The 19,720-nt window shown below is 59.1% G+C and overlaps 2 protein-coding genes across 7 annotated transcripts in view; one reads left to right on the top strand and one right to left on the bottom strand.

Annotated features, from left to right (window-relative positions):
- The window catches only part of TSPAN11 (tetraspanin 11), a 64,134-nt gene extending 59,348 nt beyond the window's left edge, over window positions 1-4,786 (top strand). For both annotated transcript variants that reach the window (XR_007129496.1, XM_047742151.1), the window contains one exon: window positions 5-4,786. Coding sequence is in view for 1 of the 2 variants with exons in the window: in XM_047742151.1 (XP_047598107.1) it covers window positions 5-64 (60 nt within the window). In the remaining variant the exon portion in view is untranslated. The remainder of the gene's footprint in view (window positions 1-4) is intronic.
- Window positions 4,787-9,677: 4,891 nt separating this feature from the next.
- TSPAN9 (tetraspanin 9) overlaps window positions 9,678-19,720 on the bottom strand; it is a 189,915-nt gene continuing 179,872 nt past the window's right edge. For all 5 annotated transcript variants that reach the window (XM_047740919.1, XM_047740917.1, XM_047740918.1 and 2 more), the window contains 6 exons: window positions 14,942-15,133; window positions 14,473-14,547; window positions 14,029-14,130; window positions 13,282-13,413; window positions 12,736-12,819; window positions 9,678-11,320 (listed from right to left, as the gene is read on the bottom strand). In XM_047740919.1, coding sequence (XP_047596875.1) covers window positions 11,249-11,320; window positions 12,736-12,819; window positions 13,282-13,413; window positions 14,029-14,130; window positions 14,473-14,547; window positions 14,942-15,133 — 657 coding nt within the window. In that variant the 3' untranslated portion in view covers window positions 9,678-11,248. The remainder of the gene's footprint in view (window positions 11,321-12,735; window positions 12,820-13,281; window positions 13,414-14,028; window positions 14,131-14,472; window positions 14,548-14,941; window positions 15,134-19,720) is intronic.

The raw sequence follows: 19,720 nt of genomic DNA, 5'->3' as shown, positions 1-19,720 counted from the left end.
GCAGATCTGCGGGATGGTTCTTACCTGCTGCCTACACCAGAGGCTCCAGCTGCATTTTTACTAACCACCAACTGCATCCCCCTCTGACGGCCCTTCCCAAGGACAGGGGCCCAGATCCCACCCTCCAGGCCTGCGGAGTCAGCCTCAGCTTGCCCAGAAACTCCCAGAAACAGCCCCTCCGCTTTGCTGAGCCCCTTTGGACCTACCAAGTGCCCAAGACCGTGACCGCTGTGGTTCTCCCCACCAGGTCAGGGTCCCTCAGCTCCCTCCCTCCACTTCCACATGCTCACTGCCAGGATCCCCGAGCGGGGAACCCATCCATCAGTGCCCCTCCCCTCACTAGCCGTGGGGGGTCCGTGGACTGCAGGAGGGTGAGAATCAGAGCCTCTGCTCCCTCCCAGCTCCGGAAACTGGAATGAAGATCTGAAGACTCCAGCCCCCCTGGGACTCTTTGCATTGGGCATGTGAGCTCCCACTGGTGCTGACCACCCCTCCTCTTATCCCTGCTTGGAGTCCTTTTCTCTCCCCATTGGGAAGTACTTAGGGTGGGGGCAGTTAGGGTCAGCTCTGCCCTCAGAAGACCCAGCCCTTTGATGTGCCCACCCCCCACACCTTCTCACCTGTAAGGGAGTGCCCTTCCAGGGCCACTGGTTCCTTCCCATAGTGCCCAGCAGTTAGGTGTGCAGTTAGGACCCTGGAGCTGGGGTTAGGCAGAGATGGCTGGTGGCAGAGCCAGGGAGGGGACCAAGGCAGGTAAAGTGGCCACCACATGGGCACATGCTGCCCCAGGACCCTGGGTACTGCCCAGAAGCCATCCCTGGGAGAAGTCCCCCAGGAGACCATGACCCTGAGCCCCAGTCCACAGTAATACACCCCTCAGGGATCTCCTCTCTATGGCCTGATTCTCAGGAATGCCAGGTTTTTAAAATGATCTCCAGCTCTTCCTGTTGGTGGGAGTGAGAAACCCTTCCTGATTAGGCCAAATCACAGACCCGGCAAGCTAGAGCCACGGAGAAGGAGCAGCTCTGAGTAGAGGGGTGCTCTGCCCTGAACCCCGTTTTTCCAGGGACCACAGTCCCTGGCCACATGGCCACCACCGAGCCGCCTCCAGGAGCCGTCGCTCCGCTTCCCAGAGTGAATGCAGTCCCTTCCTTCATTCTCCCTTGCTTCCCTGAATCAGGCAGGGAATTTTTCAGGAAGAAGTTTCTCACATACTAAGGGAGAATGGAACAAAAGGAAAACCCTGGAAAATGGACAGTACAGATGCTGGCAGTCTTCCAACGAACAGGTGTCAACCTGAAAGTCAGGCACGGGGACCCCCACCTCCCCCAAGGGGGAGCTGTCCCAGGTAGGTAGCTTGTAGCCAGAGAAGCCGGCACCCAGCTCCTATATCTTCCAGGTCCCATGCTGCCCATGCTGGGGAACCTTTCACACCCCACCATGAGAGGGTGGCCCCTTGTTGCTAAGATCAAGGCCAAGAAAAGTCATACTTTGCCTCGCAACTCCTTCTAGGTCCCAGTGTGATGACCACAGCTCTTGGTAACCTGCATCAGTCCTGGGTGAAGGGCATTCTCTCTCCCAAACACAGGTCATTGCTGCCCCCAAACACAGCCCCCAGCTGGACAGAAGCTCTGTCCCCTCAGAACACGGATTACGCACACGCACAGAGGGAGGACCAGCTTCCCAGGGCAGATGACTTCCCAACCCTGGAGGTCCTCCGGGAGCTATTGGAACCCCAGCTGGCTTATCCCCTCTGCCCCCAGGGCCCTGGGGTTGCTGATGCAAACTCATTAACAGGGAGACCAGCTTTCCAGAAATCCTGGACGGCACCAAGGCTGGAAGAAACAGTACAGGGGCTATGTTTGCTACCCTCCAACTCCTTGGGACTCGTGCAGGCAATTGGGAAATGACTGATCCGCAAGCTCTCCGCAGGGCTAGGAGGCAGACTGACAGGGAGGGCTGAAAGATGCATTCTCTCTTGGAGCGGCCTGCAGGAGGCAGTGATGCCCTGGGAAGGTCTGGGTCCTGTGGTGCCTGAGGTCAGCGGGGCTTGTGGAGGTGGGACGGGGAGATTGGCAGACATCCTGGCCCCGGCCCCACGTGGGATTAGGCCATCCGGGCAGAGGGTGGGATTAGCTGTGATTCTACCCTGGGCACTGTCCCAACCTGACAGCAGCAGGAGGACAGAGGGTCCAAGCTGCAGAGACAGAATGACCCAGAGTTTTAGAGAACGCTCCTCTGCTTATCCGTGCCCACAGCACGGAGGGAAGGCAGAGTGAGAGGGAACGGAGGCCCAGGATACAGCTGGCTCTGGCTCAGGACACGCTGAAGGCTGGAGTCCAGAGCCCAGGAGGCGCCCGCCCTACTTGAGAGGGTGCAGATCTGCACCCAGGACACTGCTTGGAGGCTGACGTGCTCACGAGTTCCTTGGAGGGAGAGAGAAGGGCATCACGACTGTTGAAAGCTGTTATCAGTCGTGCGTGAGCACATAGGGACCCAGAAAAGAAGCCAAGGCAGTGGCTGGAAAACCACACGGCCTGAGTCACACATCCTGACCCTTCCCTCTGCCCGTGCCCTGGGGCAGCCACCCTCAGAGGGCATGGCCTGTCCCCCACTCGGGATGACCCGTCTCATTCATTTCACTCATTCATTTTCTTGGGGAGGCAGGAATGAAATTCAGCCTTTGGTGAGGGAATGAGACCTGCTTCAAAGGTCTATGAAACTTTCTTCTCCTTACATCTCCCGGGAGCCTTGCCCCACATCTGGGGGGCGGGGGGGGCGCTGAGGGGGGCAGTGCTCAGGCCTCGCCAAAGGGGAGCGTCCAGGTCCTGGTGGTTACTGAGGGCCTACTGTGCGCTTAGAATGTGCTAGTCACATAAGTGCTTTCTCTCATACTGATCGCTACAACAAGCTACAGTCTCCCACTCTACAGACAACAAAATCAAGGCTCCGAGCTGTTAAGAGATGGGCAAGTCAGTGGCCGTGGCTGCTGTCGTGCACCCGCAGCCGGGTGGCAGCCAGGGGAGCTGGGCTGGGAGCCCCCGCTGCTCGTTGTCCTCCTGCTCTCTGTCTCTGCAGGAAGCTGTCAGGCTGACGTTCAGGAACAGTGTGTCCCTCGGGGGTCACCGTCCAGTAGCAGCAGCCTGCCCTCCTTCCCAGGGCAGACAAACCACCGCATCTGCAGTCAGCAGAGCGGCCTGGCTTCTTTCCCATGGACATCCAGGCGGTGGCTCAGGCAGCAGGCGGGGGCCCTGGGGACCACCGCTAGGGGAATGGCCTGCTTGTCGCCTCGAGTGCTGGTGCTGACACTGGGTGAGAGCAGACGGGACCTCAGCAAGGGAACTGCACAGGGCATGCGGAATCTGGCACCTAGGAGAGAGCACATCTCGGGGCACGGAGGGCTGGCGTGAGGGCATGGCAAAGACCTGTCCCTGCCCCTTGTGGGGCCCCGGGGGGAAAGTCCCAGGACACAGGCACTCAGAGCCACCCTAGGTGGGGAGGAGACCCCCTGGGGTGCCATGTTAACCACCTTCAGCTACCTTTCCCTCCCCGTATTGCTGTTGCAGGGTTCCAGGGTGGGTGGGGGGTGCAGAGTGTGGTCTCTGTCTCACAGAGCTGATGGCCTGGAATCTTCTCAGGCCCCTCAGCCAGTGCACGGTCATAGCCACTTAGGCCTGGAAGGACCAGTGCAACCCTTGGGGGTGGGGGTGGGGCAGTGATGTGCTCCCAGAATCCTCGTGCCCTGCAGTCAGGCTGGGTCTTCGAATCGGTCCCTCTGGTCCACCCCAGGGTTTGGAGGCAGAGTAAGTGGACTGAAACACCTTCATCCCCACCCACCCTGCTTTCAGCCTTGCAAACATTCTCCACTTCTGGCCACCTGGGGCCTGGGGAGAGAAGGGGAGGACTAGGGGAAGGTGGTTGACTAGCTACGGAGAAAACGCGTCCTTTGTATCACTGCTGGGTGGCGCTCACGTGGCCGAGGGTGCTAGTGATGTCTCAGAACCAGACGTTCTCAAGCCAAAGGATGCATCAGGTCACCCAGAGGACTCACCCCCAGAGCGTCACCTCTGCAGGTGCTGGGCGGAGAACTTGGCGTTCCTAACAAGTTCCCAGGTGATGCTGGCACTGCTGGCCCCTGGACCCACCCTCTGAGGACCGCTACTTCAGACCACCCCACCAAGGACGCTTGGCCACCTTCCTTTGTATGCGCATCAACCCTCAGCATCCCCAGGATGTCTGGCGGGAGCCCAGCCCATTCGCTGCGCAAGTGCAGACCGCGAATGCGCCTCTTCTGCCGTGCCTTCTTGGGGCGCCTGCTCTGCCCTCTGTGTGGGTCTGTCACCCTGCTGGGAGACCAGGTGCCTGGGTCATCTTCCTGGAAGGGAGCAGATTAGGTTCCCAGCCCCGTCTTCTGTGTGCCTTGGGAGAGTTCGGCTCCGTTCTCATCGCCCCCACTTTCTAGTGTAGCACAAGGGCCCCGCCCTGCCTGTCCTGCAGCCTCCCGTGTGCCCCCTTCCCCTCCTGCTTCCGCCCCTGAGACACCCCGTGCAAGTGCCACTAGTAATTCCAGGCGGCCCAGTAGTGGGCGAGACGGGCTTCTGGAACCGGCTGGCCCATGGATACGGGTCGCCACAATATTCTAGAAACTGAGAAGTTGCCTTAACCTACTGCATATAGAGAACTTACTGTGTCTTTGTGAACGTGGCCCTGTCCTTAGCTGGCCTCCGTGTAAGCCTGGCCTCACCTGCTGGGAGGCAAGACAATAAAGGACTTGTATCTAGAACTACCTTCTGTTGCTTTTTTCCTGCTCTGCAGGGAAATCTCAGATCATCATTTCATCAGATGTCTTTCAACCCGCTGTATGTGCTGGAGCAGACATTAGTCATGGGGAGGAGGAGAGGAAGGGGGAGCCCTGTTAGGAAACCCACTGACCACACTGATTGGGGTCCTGCCTACCCTTTTTCTTGGTCTGGCTCTCACCTATTCTTTGTTTGAACAGGCCTTGCCTTGCCTATACGCGTGCCATTCTGCAGGCAAGAGCCAGGCTCCAACAAGTGGCTTGGACCGCGTTCCTCTGAAAGCTCTCTGCCGGTGGCCAGCCGGTGTCCTTGTACCACTCACCACGATGCACGGACGGCTCTGTTTGTGCACCTGCCGTTTGCATGTCCTGCTGCGGGCATCACCCGGGGCTGGCTGCCGTAGAGGCTGCATGTGGTGCGGGGTAGGGGGCAAGGGGCCCCCAGCGGCTGGCCCTCAGGCTCCCGGCTGAGTGTCAGAAGCCAAGACACACACTCTTAACCGCTACCCGGACCCCCAGCCCATCTCACTCCAGAGTGACTGTGTTTCTGCACCTGGACCAGCGAATTCATCCCCATCCCCAAATCCAGAGTGGGACCCTTTTTCCTCCAAATGCAAAAAGACTTCAATCTTAGTATTCAGGGGAGTGGAGGGCATCAGGTTGCCCAGTGTGGAGCCACAGGCCAATGCTTTGATGACACAAACCATTCATTCGATCTCATCCACTCATCTGTCTAGGAAACTTCGTGGGGTGGGTAAGAGGGCCAGCCTGAACAGTCCCTGGGAAAGCTGGGGGTCCCAAGATGGTGAGACTGGGGTGGGTTGGGGAAGCAGATGGGAAGTGAGCCTCTGACCTGGGGAGAAGTTGGAAGGGCCTGCTCCCTTGCTATGTAAGCAGACTTCGTCTGCAGGCCTGGTCAGCTCTCATGGGTTTCCCCGGCACCCTGGGTCAAGATGATTCCCTGAGCAGCTGCAGCATCAGCCCTCTGGTGGCTTGCATATTAGACAGGGAATGGACCCCGCCCAGGACCCGTGCAAGGTCACCTATGTTGTTGGACCCAGACATCTGGTCTCCTCCAGCACCACTGTGAGTGTGCGTGCATGTGCACATACGTGGAAGAACACGAGGGTGCCTGGGAGGGACAAGCTTCCATCTGGGCTCCTCCTCCTGCACAGCACAGTGGGTGAGTGTCACTGCCATCTAGAAAGGCTCTGGTAGCCAGTAGGGGACTCGGGTAGGTGGGCAGCAGCAAGGTCTGTGAAATTTTCCACCAGCTGGCCCTGTCCTGTCCACAGCTACTGCTTCCCAGCAGGTGCCAATGCCTCATGTCAGCCCCAATGCCAAGCTGTCATGTCACCACAAGGTGGGCTCACTCTCCCCAACTGAGAATAGAGAGATGGTCATTGGGGGTGGAGGAGACACAGGGTCCAAAAGCCTAGATCATTCCATTACCTTCTTCTTAAAGCAAATGCATGAGAACCCCTTACTTCCCTTTCCTCCTGCTTCTGTCTTCGGGCTGAAACCCAATGGAACAAAGACTGAGCACAAAGGAGAGGGTGCTGTGAGGAACCCGGACCTGGGAGGATCCTTTGGATCAAGCCAGGGGTGAAGAGGGTGGTGAGGAAAGCTTCCATCTGACCCTTGCCATCAGCAAGGTGCCAACAACGTCACTGCACTGAGGATGTGTCCAGGGCAGCCAGAGCTATGAGGGCTATGTTCCCATTAGCCTGGGCACCCGTGAAGGGGTTCTGAGCAATTTCCACTGGACTTCTAAAACACTGAAAGCAGCTCATGAGTCCCTACTTGCGGTTTAGAGAACCCCCAAGTTGGGGATTAGGTCAAATTTGATGTGTCTCCCTGAGTTGCCAACCTGTAATAAGAAGGCCGAGTCTTTTCAGGAACTGGTGTCCCTTTCCAGAGAAGAGACGTGTATTGGGAATACACTGGGATCCCAGGAATTCCGGTGGGGGCGTCAGTGGGAGGCTCAAGGAGGGAGGCAAAGGGCAAGGAGGTTCCTGAGGCCACGGAGTGACGGCTCCGGTCTGCCTTCCCACATGGATCAGCTCCGCTCAGCATGCTGGGCAAGGCTAGGTCTTAGAACTCCACAGCCACCAGAAGGAAAATCTCTGAGCCACAGGCTCAACCCACCCGGATCAGCCACAGACCACTGTGCAGCCCTGCTCTAGGGGGTCCCCGCCCTGCTCTGCGTGACGGGCCAGCCAGGGAAAGCAGATAGCGCCTACCATTTGCCCCGCCTGGCTCTTGCTGCCCCGCAGTCCGGACCGGCACAGCAGGGACATTCCACAGGCAGCTCCCGAGAGCCTGGGCCCCGGCAAGCCCTGCGGCGTGGGGTTCTGCTTTTTGTTAGCTTAAGGAGCCAGGGCAGTCCGTCTCCACTGCTGTCATTAAACTCAGCAAAACCGCGGCAGCTCAATCAATCGCTTTCTCCTCTTTGCTGAGCGCGCTAGAAGGGCCACTGCGATGCCGCTACGTCTGCGTCCAAAGTGACGGTCACTTAATCTGACTTCCCTCTTGTTTCTTCGGTGTCTTCAGTGCTGCTCCTGGGCCATTCCAGAGCAAAACGGAGGCATGGGGTGGGGGGAGTTTGCCCACCACCCTGAGCCTCCACATCCCGGTTCCAGAACTCACTACCACCCCCCAGGTACCGACTTCCCTCTCCAGATTACTCCCCAAGGTAGAGTGGCCCCCTGGCTGAAAGCTAGGGACCCAGGAGGCCACTCTACCTTGGGGTTCCACCTCTTGTCTGGTGACTCCTGACCTGCTGTTCCCGTGCCTTCTTTGAGACTGTCTCAGGGCCCTCACCTAAGAGAGCACAGCCTCGGCCAAGTTATGCTGTAAGTTCTCGCCACTCCTGGAAGACATTCAGGCCCAAATGGACCCCAGGAACGTCAGAGGGACTGGGGAGAGTTTGTACCTAAAACCGATGGCCCCTGCCCCTCAGGGAAGCCATGAATGACATACTCCTTGCCCCTCCCCCAACACACTTGTGGACCTTCCTGCAAACCGGGCAGCGTGTGACCAGTGACAGACACCAAGAGGGGAGCTGACCTCTCCTGCTGAGAGCTTGGGCCTCTGGGACTGGTCCCCGGACAGGCCTGCACTCAGTCACCAGGCAAAGGGGCACCCCGGAGGGGACTGAGCCCCACTGTGCCCAGCAGGCCTGGAACCTGGGCCTGAGAAGGGGAGAGAAAGTCCTTGCTGTGGGGTATCCTGAGCAAATAGTAGGGCCAGTGCCTGACCCGCGTCTTTGTCCCACCACAAGTCCAGACACCATTGTAGCCACACGAACGTAAACACCCCACCAGGAGACCGCCTGTTTGTGCTTTTGACACGTTATCAGTTTTTATTTAAAAACATGCTAAAAACATGGTGTTCAAGAAAGCCAGGACCAGGATGAAGGGAGCGCACAGATAGGGCATCTCAAGCAGGAAAGTGCATCTGAACCCAGCAAGCTAGCTGGGCCGGCTCTCCCTCCCTCCAGCTCCCTATGCTCCCTGCTCCCCTGTGGGTGTGAGCCCTGGCTCTAGCCCTCAGGGGCCTGGAAGGGACCAGGCTTCATGGAGGTGCAGAGGAGCGAGATGGGAGGCCAGGGCCCTGGGAAGCCGGATGCGGGAGGGTGGAGGGACAAAGGGGGGCTCCAGGCACCCAGCTCCCGCCCTACACCAGGGCCCTGCTAGCTAGCACCTCCACCAGTGTGGGTGGGCAGGGGGCTGCAGAGGCGGAGACAGTCATTTCCAGCCACCTGGACTGCTTTGGGGCCACCAAAGCAAGGAGGGATGGCCACCTGGGTCCACGTGACACCATAACATCCGTGTGGGGGTCTGGGGTGGGGTCAGCCACCTCCCTGGGGAGAAAGCCCCAGATGCAGGCCCATGCTGGTGGAGAGAGGGGGTGACTATGCTCCAGCTGGGGCGTGGAGGTGGAGACGGGCCCCCGACACCTGCTCCAGCAACCCCCAAGGGTAATTCTCAGTCCCTGTTCGCCCACGTCCTCTGGAAGATGGCTGCAGGAAACGGCCTAGTTTCTGGCCCGCACTCCCTTGAAGCTGGCTATAGAACCTTGACTTTCTGTCGAATCTGTAACCTGCCTGCATCAGAGCTGACTGAACTCACTTGGACTTTGGCAAGGGAACCCCCAAGTGAGAGGGTTCGTTCAGGGAACCCTGCCCCAATGAGATCAGTCGGAAGAAATGGAGAAGGCCACCACACAGACATCATGCAACGTTGCCTTCCGTGGGCTGTGTCCCACCCTGCGGGAAGGACCGGGGGCTTGGAAGAGCACCCCTCGAGACTCGTGCCTTCCAGCCAGCGGTGACTTAGTTGAATGCCTACACAGCCCCGCATGGGGTGAGGCTAAAAGGCAGTCTGGGGACTCTGGATGAAGAGGACAGACAGGTGAGGGGTGGGAAGGGGCACTGGAGGGGAGAAGGGGACTGCAGCCAAGGCTCTGGGGCCAGAGGACAACCCTGAAGCTCCAGAAACGTAAGATTGCCCGGGAGGCTATACACCTTCCCTGCACGCAGGTGTTAGGATTTTGCTGTGGATTTGAACAAAAACTGAAATTGCATTGATAGGCATGAACGAACCGGCCCCGTCCCACCCCACCCCCAAGCACACAGTCCTTATGCACCGCGTCCCACCCAGCGACTCCGGGGCTCGTTTGCCAGTCTGTCCGGTCTGCGGTGGCGTGGTGGCATGTCTGCCCTGAGCCCTGCAGCAGGGAGGCCCCAGGGTGGCAGCTGTGTCTCCTAACTAGGAACATGGCAGCGCCGGAAGACCTGGGAGGCCACCAACCCTAGCTGGCTAGTGGACAGCCTTTTTGAGCTCTGTTGTGTGAATTCTTGACTTTATTTTTTTCAAAACTACAAAACACTCCCTCAGGCCAGCGTTAAGTCCTATGGGGGCCCCAGTGGCAATCAGATCCCCTACCCTGCCTGTTCAGCTCCTCTTCCCCTGCTTGCTTCCTCCTACAGCTGTAGCAAGACCCAGTATGACTTCTCTGGGCTTCTCCCGGGGGGCCCTGGAGGACATGACTACCACCACTCTGCCATCAGTGAACTCCAAGGAAGAGAATGGGGGTCCTGGGGCCCCATGGCCATCTTCCCCCTACCCCTTCAGCAGGGACTCTGCTGCCCAGTGAATGTGGCTGGAATGATCGAGGGCCCCAGCTCTGCCTTCCCCTTCTGATGGTCACGGGTCCTCTGCCCCTGTCTGAGCAGCAAAACATAAGGACCGCTTCCCCTTCCAGAAGCAATATGAGAAAGTGAGCAGCATTTGAACTAGAGAGGTATTTGTCCGAGAGTTTCTAGCAGGAATGTCTGTGAAAGTAACTGGGGTTTGCAGAACCTGTCGCGGGAATGCCCACATGGGGCGGAAGGGGGAGCCTCCCTCTCCAGCAGAGGGCAGGAGGAAGGAAGAAGGGAAACAAGAAAGACTGCTCATCCATGAAGAATAAGGACCCACAAGAGCCCTGGCCACGTTCCTGGTAAAGCACTGCACCAGCCCCCGAGAGGACCCCTAACTGCCCTGGCCACAGGCGTTGGCATCAGCAAACGCCTCAACCCTGTACAGGTTGCCCCTCCACGCATGCGCCTCTCCCAGGCCCCTGGGACACTGACGCCAGGCCCCCACTGCCCCGCCCACCGTCCCTCCTGCTCAGCACGTCCTGAGCCTGGCCCCCGAGTGTCTCACCGCAGGGCCTCCTGAGCGTGGCACAGCGGTTTGTCCTGACTGAAACCTGATGGACATCCTCTCTCCCCACCTGTCCCCTACCCTCAAGGAAAAAAAAAAAAAAATCAAACCATTACAGAAATCAACACAGTAAAAAGTTACAAATCAGAAAGCTAACCCTAAACTTATCTGAGAGATATACTCCTGAATAATCATAATCAGAGTAAAATAAAATAAAAAAGTTACACTGTAAGGTATAAAAGGCCTGGGCAAGATGCTCCCAGGGGCCTCACCCAGAGGCAGTCAGATCCCGCCCCTGCAAGCTCTCGCCCTGGGGGTGGCCGTGGACGCCAGTGGCCTCCACTACGCAGTCTCTCCACCAGCAGGGAGCTCTCTGCTCCCCACCCCCACGGGGACAAAGTGGCAGGGTGAGGAAGGGCAGGGGCAGAAACACATCTGTGCTGGGGGGCTCCAGGAGCACGAACCCGGCCCGCCCTGTCTTCTTTGGCAAATACACAGATGCGGGAATCCAGGCGCCTCCAGCACCCCAAGGTCTGTGTGCGCCTCCTCCACGCCTCCTCCTCCCTGGCCCTCCACCCACCAAGAAGGCTGAGGCGGGGTGGGCTGGGGGCGGGCGGGCTGGGGAGGTGGGTGCAGGGGTCAGCAGTCTGGAGAGCGTGGGCAGGCGATACAAAGCTCAAATCTTCTTCCCGGGCACAGTGTCCATGTCGGCGGGCCAGGGTGTTCCCAGCCAGCCGGCTCAGGCGTCATACTTCTTACCAGTCCGGTGGATGTGCTGGAAGAGGGTCATGGAGAAGGCCATGCCCAGAATCTGAAAGACATGGGGAGAGGGCCTGGAACGGGAGCCCGCAGCGGGGGTCTGCCACACGGCACCCGGAATGAGTGGGACGACCACCTGCGGGCCTGAGGACTGCCAGCAGGAGGCTGTGCACCCAGGAGCTCAGCGCCTCAGAGCCGCCGGCACAGAATGTCACACACTCCTCAGAGGCTCGGAAATGGGGCTACTGCCAAGGGCTGTGGTGAGGACCAGACACACAAAGGACGTGTCCTAAGTGGTAGCTACCAAGGAACTGAGGCGGCAGACGGGAAGGTGGCAAGAACAATAAGGCCATGCCGAGTCGCTGGCGCTCCCAGTGTCGGGGCCTAACTGGAGGAGACCCTGGCTGGTCTGGCTCCAGGCATGGTCACAGGCAGCCGAGGGGCACCCTGGTCCCAGTGCTGAACGGAGGCTTGCCCCTGTGTGCACATATCCTCTCAGAGCACCGCGAGGATGGCAGCGGGCTCATCTGCTAAGCCTGAAGGCTCTTCCATAAATCAGACATGGTCAGACCTGCAGGCCCGAGAGCTGAGAGCAAGAAAGATCACTTCCTGCAGGGGGCCACTTCGCACGGCTGGCCAGCTGAGTTCCAGGCTCCGAGGGGAATCTGGCACTGAAGACTCCTGCTTGGAGGAGCCATTCAGAAATGGCTAGAGCCATACAGGGGAGGGAGCCAGGAAAGGCTCGTCCCAGAAAGGTCAGGGGGCTCTGGCCCCCCTCCAGCCACACTGGCCTCTCTTCAGGAAGGGAGGCAGGTTCTCCCTCCTTGTTCCTCTCTAGCGTCTGGGCTGGAGCTCTTCCCAGCCGCCTGGCCCTGCTCGACCACTGAATGCAAAGAGGCGGTATGATGACCATGCCCATTACACTGAAGTGGACACTAAGGCAAAGAAGCAAGGCAGCCCGCCCAGCTCCTGCACACCTCACAGGCGACACGGCCAGGAAGGCTGCCCATGGAGCACCAGCCTGTGCTCAGACCTGTTACCTGGGGACACCACTTTCAGGAGGGCGGGCATGTTCTCATGCAAACCCACCCAGGGCTTTCGTGCAACTCTGACACCAGGCCCAAGACTCGGAGGGAATGCAGAGGAAGCTAGGCCCCACTGTGCCTGCTGGCTTGGGACAGGCAGTGAATGGGAAGGCCTCTCGATGCAGCAGGGCAGGAACATGCAAGGAGGGTACAGGGAGTATGTGTAGGGGTGTGTGTGGGAGGATGCATGTAGGGGTGTGGGGGAGGAGTGTGGGGTGCGTGTAGGGATGTGGGGGGGGAGTGGGAGTGTGTGCGGGGGGTGCATAGGGTGCATGGGGTGTGAGTGTAGGGGAGTGGGGTGTGCGTGCAGGGGTGTGGGGGTGCGTGCAGGGGTGTGAGGGGTGTGGGGTGCGTGGGGCTCGGCTCCAGCCCACCCTCTTACCTGCATGATAAGGATGCACATCCCCACCGTGCCGAGCACGTGCTTGTTGTCATCAAACCACATCTTCACTTTTTCATAGCAGCCCTGGGGAGCAGGGACCGCAGGTTAAGGCAGTGGCAGGACAGGACAGTGACTACCACCCCCTGCCCAGCCCCCACCTCACTTCCCCTCCTGCCCCTGCCCTTGCCCTTTCCTCCTGTCCCTCCCTGTCCCTCAGCCCTCATCCTCCTGCCCTGGAGCTGGCCCCACCCCTCCCCGCCCAGGGTTCCACCTACAAGGCCACACTGCACACCCTCAGACCCCCTTCAACCCCTACCTTCTGACACTCCCAGCTGTGGGTCCAACCCCCCCCCCGCCCAAAGGTCCACCTGCCTTTCGGCTTCAGTCCTGTGTGTCCCCAACCCCACCTCTGTGTCCCCAACCCCACCTCTGTTAAGCCAACTTCTTGGAGTCCCCAGTGCCCCCCGCCCTGGGTGTCCTCTGGCCACACCATCCTGCACCCAGGCTTCTGGGAGGAGGCCCCGAGGCAGCGGTGTCCAGCCTCACCGTTCTCCACAGAGGGGTGGTGGCGTTGCGCCCGCAGCCCTGGGAGTTCTCCATGCAGCAGCGGTCAGGAACCATGTTCTCCCCCAGCACTGGGTACCAGTCCGTATAGTCGGTGACACCACAGCAGCGCATCTGGGGGTGCAAGCCCATGGGTCAGGTGCCCGCAGCCTGCTGTCCCCCTTTGTGCCTTCCCATCCCCCCAAGCCAACCCACAAACGCTGCCTCTCTGCAGGTCAGCAGAGGAGAAAAGAGCATCCCTCTCGCCCTAAAAGGGAAGCCACAGCCCCTCCCTGGAGGCCAGAGCACAGAGAAGGTGACGCCCACCCGCCTCTCTGAGCTGGGCAACGACCCCCGACCAGGAGCGCTCAGCCCTCTGCTCACCCGCCCCACCCCACCTGCTCTGCGTGGGGGACAGTCCCAAGCCAGCTGCTGCCCCCCCCCATTCCAGGGCTTGCTATGGAGCTCTGGGCTGCACGGACTTGTTTTCCTCTTAGAACAGGGACCTCCTTGCCTGACCCACGATCAGGGAGGCATCTCTGTTGCTGAAATAAAGATGATCTGTCCTCCCTAGTTCCCTGTGCCCATTTAAGGCATGCACTCCTGTGTCCAGATCCCGCTCACCCTCCTTCACTCCCCTGCGGCCCCTCTCCAGAGGCATTCCCTGTATGGGGAGCCCCAGCAGCTCTCCCGGTGCCCTGGGCCTGGGTAGTCTGAGGCCCCGCCCCCTCCTCACGGCTGGCTCCTCACCTCAGCCTGGATGATGTTCCAGGCGTTCTTCAGCCCCACGTTGTTCTCTGTGTTGTACAGCAGCAGACCCTCTTTCAGGTCCTTCCTGGCGTTCTCATTCACCTGTCAGGTTGAGGGCAGACACCTGAATCCCTCCTCCAAGGGGTCAACACAACTATGCTTGAATGCTCCCAGTAATGGGGAGTAATGCCAGAGACAGTCCATGGCCAATGATTCAGAGGATTCTATTTCCCAAGTCTACATAGGCAATAAGCCGCCCAAGCCCCCCCAAATGCCTTCCCCACACTGCCCCCACCAAACCTTTCATTGGGGCCTCTCCTAGCTCCCCTGGTTCCATTCTCCCTCCTCCCTTCCTCAGAGGTCCTTCTTGTCAGTGCATCTCCTCTGGCTGGCCCTGTCCCCACCCCACCGCTCATATGCCCCCTCCCCTCTCATAAGGCTCACCTTGTCCATGTAGACAAAGAAGAGAATAAGCAAGATCAGCTCTGCTAGGAGGATGATCAACAGGACGATGAAAAACTGGAAAGAGAAAGCCTAGGTGTGGGCACATCGTAGTGGCCATGGCTGGGGATGGGGTGCACACTAGGATGGCAGGGGGGCAGGGGACAACTGGCCCCTAGACTGGGCTTCCCAGGTGTGGGAGAGGCCAGCTACTTCTGCAGAATCCCAGAGAGGTAAGGGACGGAGATACAGGAGACAGCCAATCAAGGAGTGGGAGGGATAAGTAGGGCAGGGATACCCAATCATGAGGATGAGGGGCATGGTCAGGCAAGGAACACTCTTGAAACAATTTCCGCGGGCTCAGGCTGGGCATCCAGGAAGCTGATGGTTGTCCCAGGACCTGCCCATCTCAGTGGCCCAAATGCAGGGATAGCAGAGTTTGGGGGCTGGAGGGATCTGGGGTCCAACTTACACTGAGGAGGAGGCACTTATTTTCCTTGATGGCCCCCAGGCAGCCGAGGAAGCCTGTCACCATGACAATGGTGCCAATGGCGATGACTAGGTTGGCTGCAGACAGCGAGGGGAAGCTGGGGGAGAAGGTGGCAAAGTTGCCTTGGGACACGGAGAGCCAAATGCCCACGCCAAGCAGCCCACAGCCACAGAGCTGGAGAGAAAGGAGAGAAGTTAGATCAGCACTGCTTGGGGGTTCATCCCCATGGCCCCGAAGTTTGCAAGGCCTCACGCCCCAACTCTGAGACTGGGAAAGGGGGAGAACAGGGCTACAGGTCAGATAGGGCCATGGGCCTGTGCACATCAGCTGTGAAACCCAGACAAGCCCTGAGTCTCTCCATGCCTCAGTTTTCCTGCCCGGCAAACAGCACGACACAAACCTCCTACAGTCACTCTGGGGATCCGATTTTAAATCACTCTGGGGATCTGATTTTGAAAGACACAGGCAAAATCCTGTAACAACTACAGAGGGTCCCAGACACACACAGGGGGTCACGGTTATTCCACTTGTCAGAGGAGAGGCCCCAGCATTCAAGAGGGAGTCCAGGAGGTGGGGCACAGCGGGCAGGGAAAGAGAGTCAGGACCAGGCGGGTGGGGGGAAGCTCAGAGCCAGACCCCCAGGCACCTGTGTCCTGCTGCCCTGTACACAAGGGCCACAGGCCCGCTGTTCTCAGGAGCCTGAAGAATAGGTTTCCCACAGATGCAGGAGAAGGGGACCCATCCCGCTGGCTGACACACAGGCCATGCAAACCCATCACTGCCTCGGCCAGCCATCCACGTGAGCCGGAAAACTGGCTCTCTCCATGGCACCCCTGGGGCTGCGACGCAGCTGGCTTCACCTGGGGACACTTCGCTTTCACTGGTTGCAAGTCTCCACAGCTGCCTGATTTTATGCTCCACAGAGCAGCCCCCACCACCTACCCCCCACCACCCCGCCCTGGCAGCTCCGAGGAAGTATGCAGAGTCTGAGGAGCCCATCCATCAGCCAGCCCACATTTACTGTGTACCTGCAGCCTGCTGCCTCCTGAGCCAGAAGAGCTACAACCTCTTCAGAGCCCTGCCTTCCTGGGACTCTGCTCTGGCCAGTAATGTCGGTAATGTCGTTTGGAGGAGGCAATTAGTCCCCAAAGGACGGGCGGACTCGGGGCTGGTGGGGGACGAGAATGTTCCAGGCAGGGGGAAAGCAGACATGCAAGGACCAGGGGGGCGGGGCACAGACAGGGATCTGACCCCTCAGTTCCAGCCTTTCCTGCTGGTGCGACCTTGCAAACGCCTTGTAGGCCCAAAGAGCATACAATCGCCTGCCTCCAGGATTGCTGTGAGAATTTAAAGGGGAGAAAGCCTGGGAAGTGGGTTGCCAGCACCAGGTGCCGGTCTCAGGAAGGCCCTGACCGAGCAGCTCCTGGGTGCCAGGAGTTACGCTGTGACCCCAAAAATCTAGTGCATCCCTGTTCTCAAGCAGCTCTAGGTCCAGAGAGAGACCCTGAAGGACCAGGGAAGACAAGGCAGCCTGTGAGTAGGCAGACAGCGGTTTTCACATGCGTGCAGGGAAGGTCGGGGGTGGGGGTGGGGGAGAGGCTGCTCGGAGGCGGCATTTTCTTCCCTCCTTCAGTCCACACACCCAAACTGAGCCCCCATTTAGCAAGTGCCAAGGCCTGTTCTGAGTGCTGGGGTGGGGGGGGGGGCAGGAATGAGCAGCACAGGCAAACCGCCCCGCCCACTCCAATGAGCAGGCTCTTCTTATAGGGGACATGATGGTCCATAAGCAAACAAGCAACACGATTTCAAGCAGTGCCATGAAGAAAAATAAGGATGGCAAGGAGTTAGAAAGTCTCAGGGGACACAGTAGTCACAGAAAGCCCTCTAAGAAAGGTGGCATTTATTCTTAAGGGCCCAAATGAAAGAGGGCACATGGTGGAAGAATGTTCTAGATAGAGGGAACAACACGTGCAAAAGCCCTGAGTTGGGAAGGAGGCTGGCCCTCCCCAGGAGCGGGAAGCTGCCCATGTGGCTGCAAGGGAGTGAAGGAGGTGACACGTGGTAGGGGACCAGGAGGCGGGGTGGCAGGGGACAGGTGGGGTGAGATCTTGCAGGCATCATTACTGATGATGAGGCAAGTGGTGTTCTTAGCATGCTGGGAAGGCTGGAGAGTGACATGATGTATGTTTCCGACAGATCACTCTGGCTGCTGTTCAGGGATGGCCTCCAGGGGAGGGGGCAATGGGGAAAGCCAGGGGAGCAATCAGGAGGCCACGGCAGGGATTAGGCACAGGCTGGTGGTGACCTCTACCAGGTGGCTCTGGAGGACTGGTGAGCAGCAGTACAAGGCAGGCTTGACAGGACTTGCTGGGCTTTAAAAGATGAGTAGGATTTTCACAGATGAAGAACCAGGAAGGCGATCCAGACTGGGGCATGATGAAAGAAGTGGGGGTATTCCCATGCATTCCTAAAGCAGAGATGGCTCAAGCAGCCAGGGAGGAGTGGGACTGAGTGGAGCAGCTTCCTGGGTTGCCCGCCCATGCTGTGGAGGGTTCCTGTGGCCCCTGTACCCAGGAGCAGTCCCAATGGAACCATGTCAAGGCTCCCAAGGTGTGGGCATCCACCCAATCAACGGGCATCCACAGAGCTTTCCAGGGGGTGGGTGCCACCACCCCTGTGACCACTAGGTGGCGATCCAGGCCGGGTCAGAAGCTCTGAAATGGTCCTCCAACTTCTCACAGGGACTTTTTTCAGTCTGGTCAGTTTCTATACTGCCGTCTCAATTTTTGTTTCATTAATCATACCATGGAAATTCATGATCTTCATGCTGAAGATTTATGGCTCAAAAAGCCAGAGACTGGAATGATTGAGAGGAAAGCCCACGGCTGCCAGGTCACTCCCCAGGGATTGAGGAGCCTGCTAAAGGGACTGGCTTTGGGACCCCTGGAGATGCAGGACACCGCCACTGCCCCGCCATGGGGACTCTGGGGCCCCCAGGACCCACCCTGGCCCTGGCAAGTTCTCCCGGCACACCTTGCCCTGGAAGCCAGCTCCCATGGGGAGCGGGCCGGGCAGGGGCCCCTCTGTACTGTTCTCCCTCTCCCACCTGGGGAGAACAGCCGTGAGGTCCAAGAGCCTCTAACTGGGAAAACCTTCATGGCTCAGACACTCCCAGCACCTGGTCATCTCTCGCAAAACAGATCTCTGACTTCATGCTCCACATTCTTTGATTTGGTCTACAAGCTTCCCAAACCCCCACCCTGGAGCCTCCTTCCTGCACAGGAGAAGGGCCCGTGGCTCTGGCCCCATTCCTGCTGCCCTCTCACTCCCGGTCTGAGGTCCCACCATGCCCTGGGCTGGATCCCAGGTGAGCCCTGCTGCCTACAGGTGGGGCAGTGCCCACATACTGCCTGTGCTTCAGTCCTGGGGTCTAGGGGGCTTTGCACGCAAAGTCTGCTGAGTGAATGACAGCCCAGCCATGCAAAGGGGGGGCCTCCTGCAAACCCCACAGCTGCTCTTCCATACCCTCAGGGCTCTCCTGCTGAGATGAAGCCTCTGCTCCCCTCTCAGACCCACGGGCAGACCCCCCCAGGCAGGAAGAAAACAATTAGGCCCTAATTTCACAGATAAGGACAGCAACAGGGGACACGCAGCCATCCCACTGCCAGGCTGGACCCACACCTGGATTCCGGGGTTTTGGTGTGGGGCCTCTCCCAGACCCTCGGTCCAGGAGAACGCTGAGTGCACACTGAGCCTGGGCCGACAGGGGGAAGGCACTGCCTCGGCCCCTGCCTCACGCCCAGGTCCCAGCCACGCTCCCCTTCCTGCCTCTGGCCTGTTTCTCAGCTCAGCCTGCATGGACGGAGCAGCCTAAATCCTTTTTCCAAGATGCTGCTTTCATCAGGCCGTTCCCCTGTGTGACCTTACATCTCATTAGCTCTCTGAGGCCCAATTTCCTTTAAAATGTGGGCTTTAGACTAGAGAACTTCTTAGGTCCCTGCCAGCAAGGGCTTAGCCAAGCCTGAGACACGATGCCATCGCATCCCTGCCCAGTGGTTCTCAACCCAGGGCGATTTTGCTCCTCTGGGGACATCTGGCAATGTCTGGGGACATTTCTGGTTCATGCAGCTTGGAGTGGGGGGCTCCTGCTGACATCCGAGTGAAGAGAGCCCAAGGTTACCGCCATACAGCAGCAATGCCCGGAGAGCCCTCACCACAGAGAACAACCCAGTCCCAAGTGTGGAGAGAAGCCAAGAAACCCTGCCCCAGCCCCAGCCCCAGCCCCACGCCAGGAGCCCACCCCTGGCTACTGCGAGAAGACAGCCATCACAGGAAGAACCCAGTGTGTCCCCTTCCAGGGCTGGAGCAGCATCCTGGTTCTGGAAGGGACAATAAAACGTGAGAGGAGTAAAGAGGTGACAAGACTCCATCTGGGAAGCTGGTGAGAACCGGGGCAGGGGCAGGGAAGAGGCCGATGTCTGGTGTGTGGCGATGGGCAAGAGTGAGGAACTGAGGGCAGAACAGGTTTGCTGGGCAGGAGGGCAGGAAGACAGGAAGCAGACCTCTGAAGCAGAGCAAGGGGCTGGGGAGGGTGCAGCGGGAATGGGGGAGGAAAGAGGAGGGAGGAGAGGAGCCCACGTGGAAGGTGCCCCGCAGAGGAAGGAGACAAGGCCTGCAGTGGCACAGCCAACACTCAGTGTCAGAGAACTAGCTGGGGGCCTTCGGGAAAATTCCCTTCCAAACCAGAGGGCTGTCTCAGCC

Source organism: Lutra lutra, chromosome 8 (assembly GCF_902655055.1).
Source record: "Lutra lutra chromosome 8, mLutLut1.2, whole genome shotgun sequence".
Lineage (NCBI taxonomy): Eukaryota > Metazoa > Chordata > Mammalia > Carnivora > Mustelidae > Lutra > Lutra lutra.
Note: the sequence above shows the minus strand (reverse complement) of the source record. Positions and strands in the feature narration are given on the sequence as shown.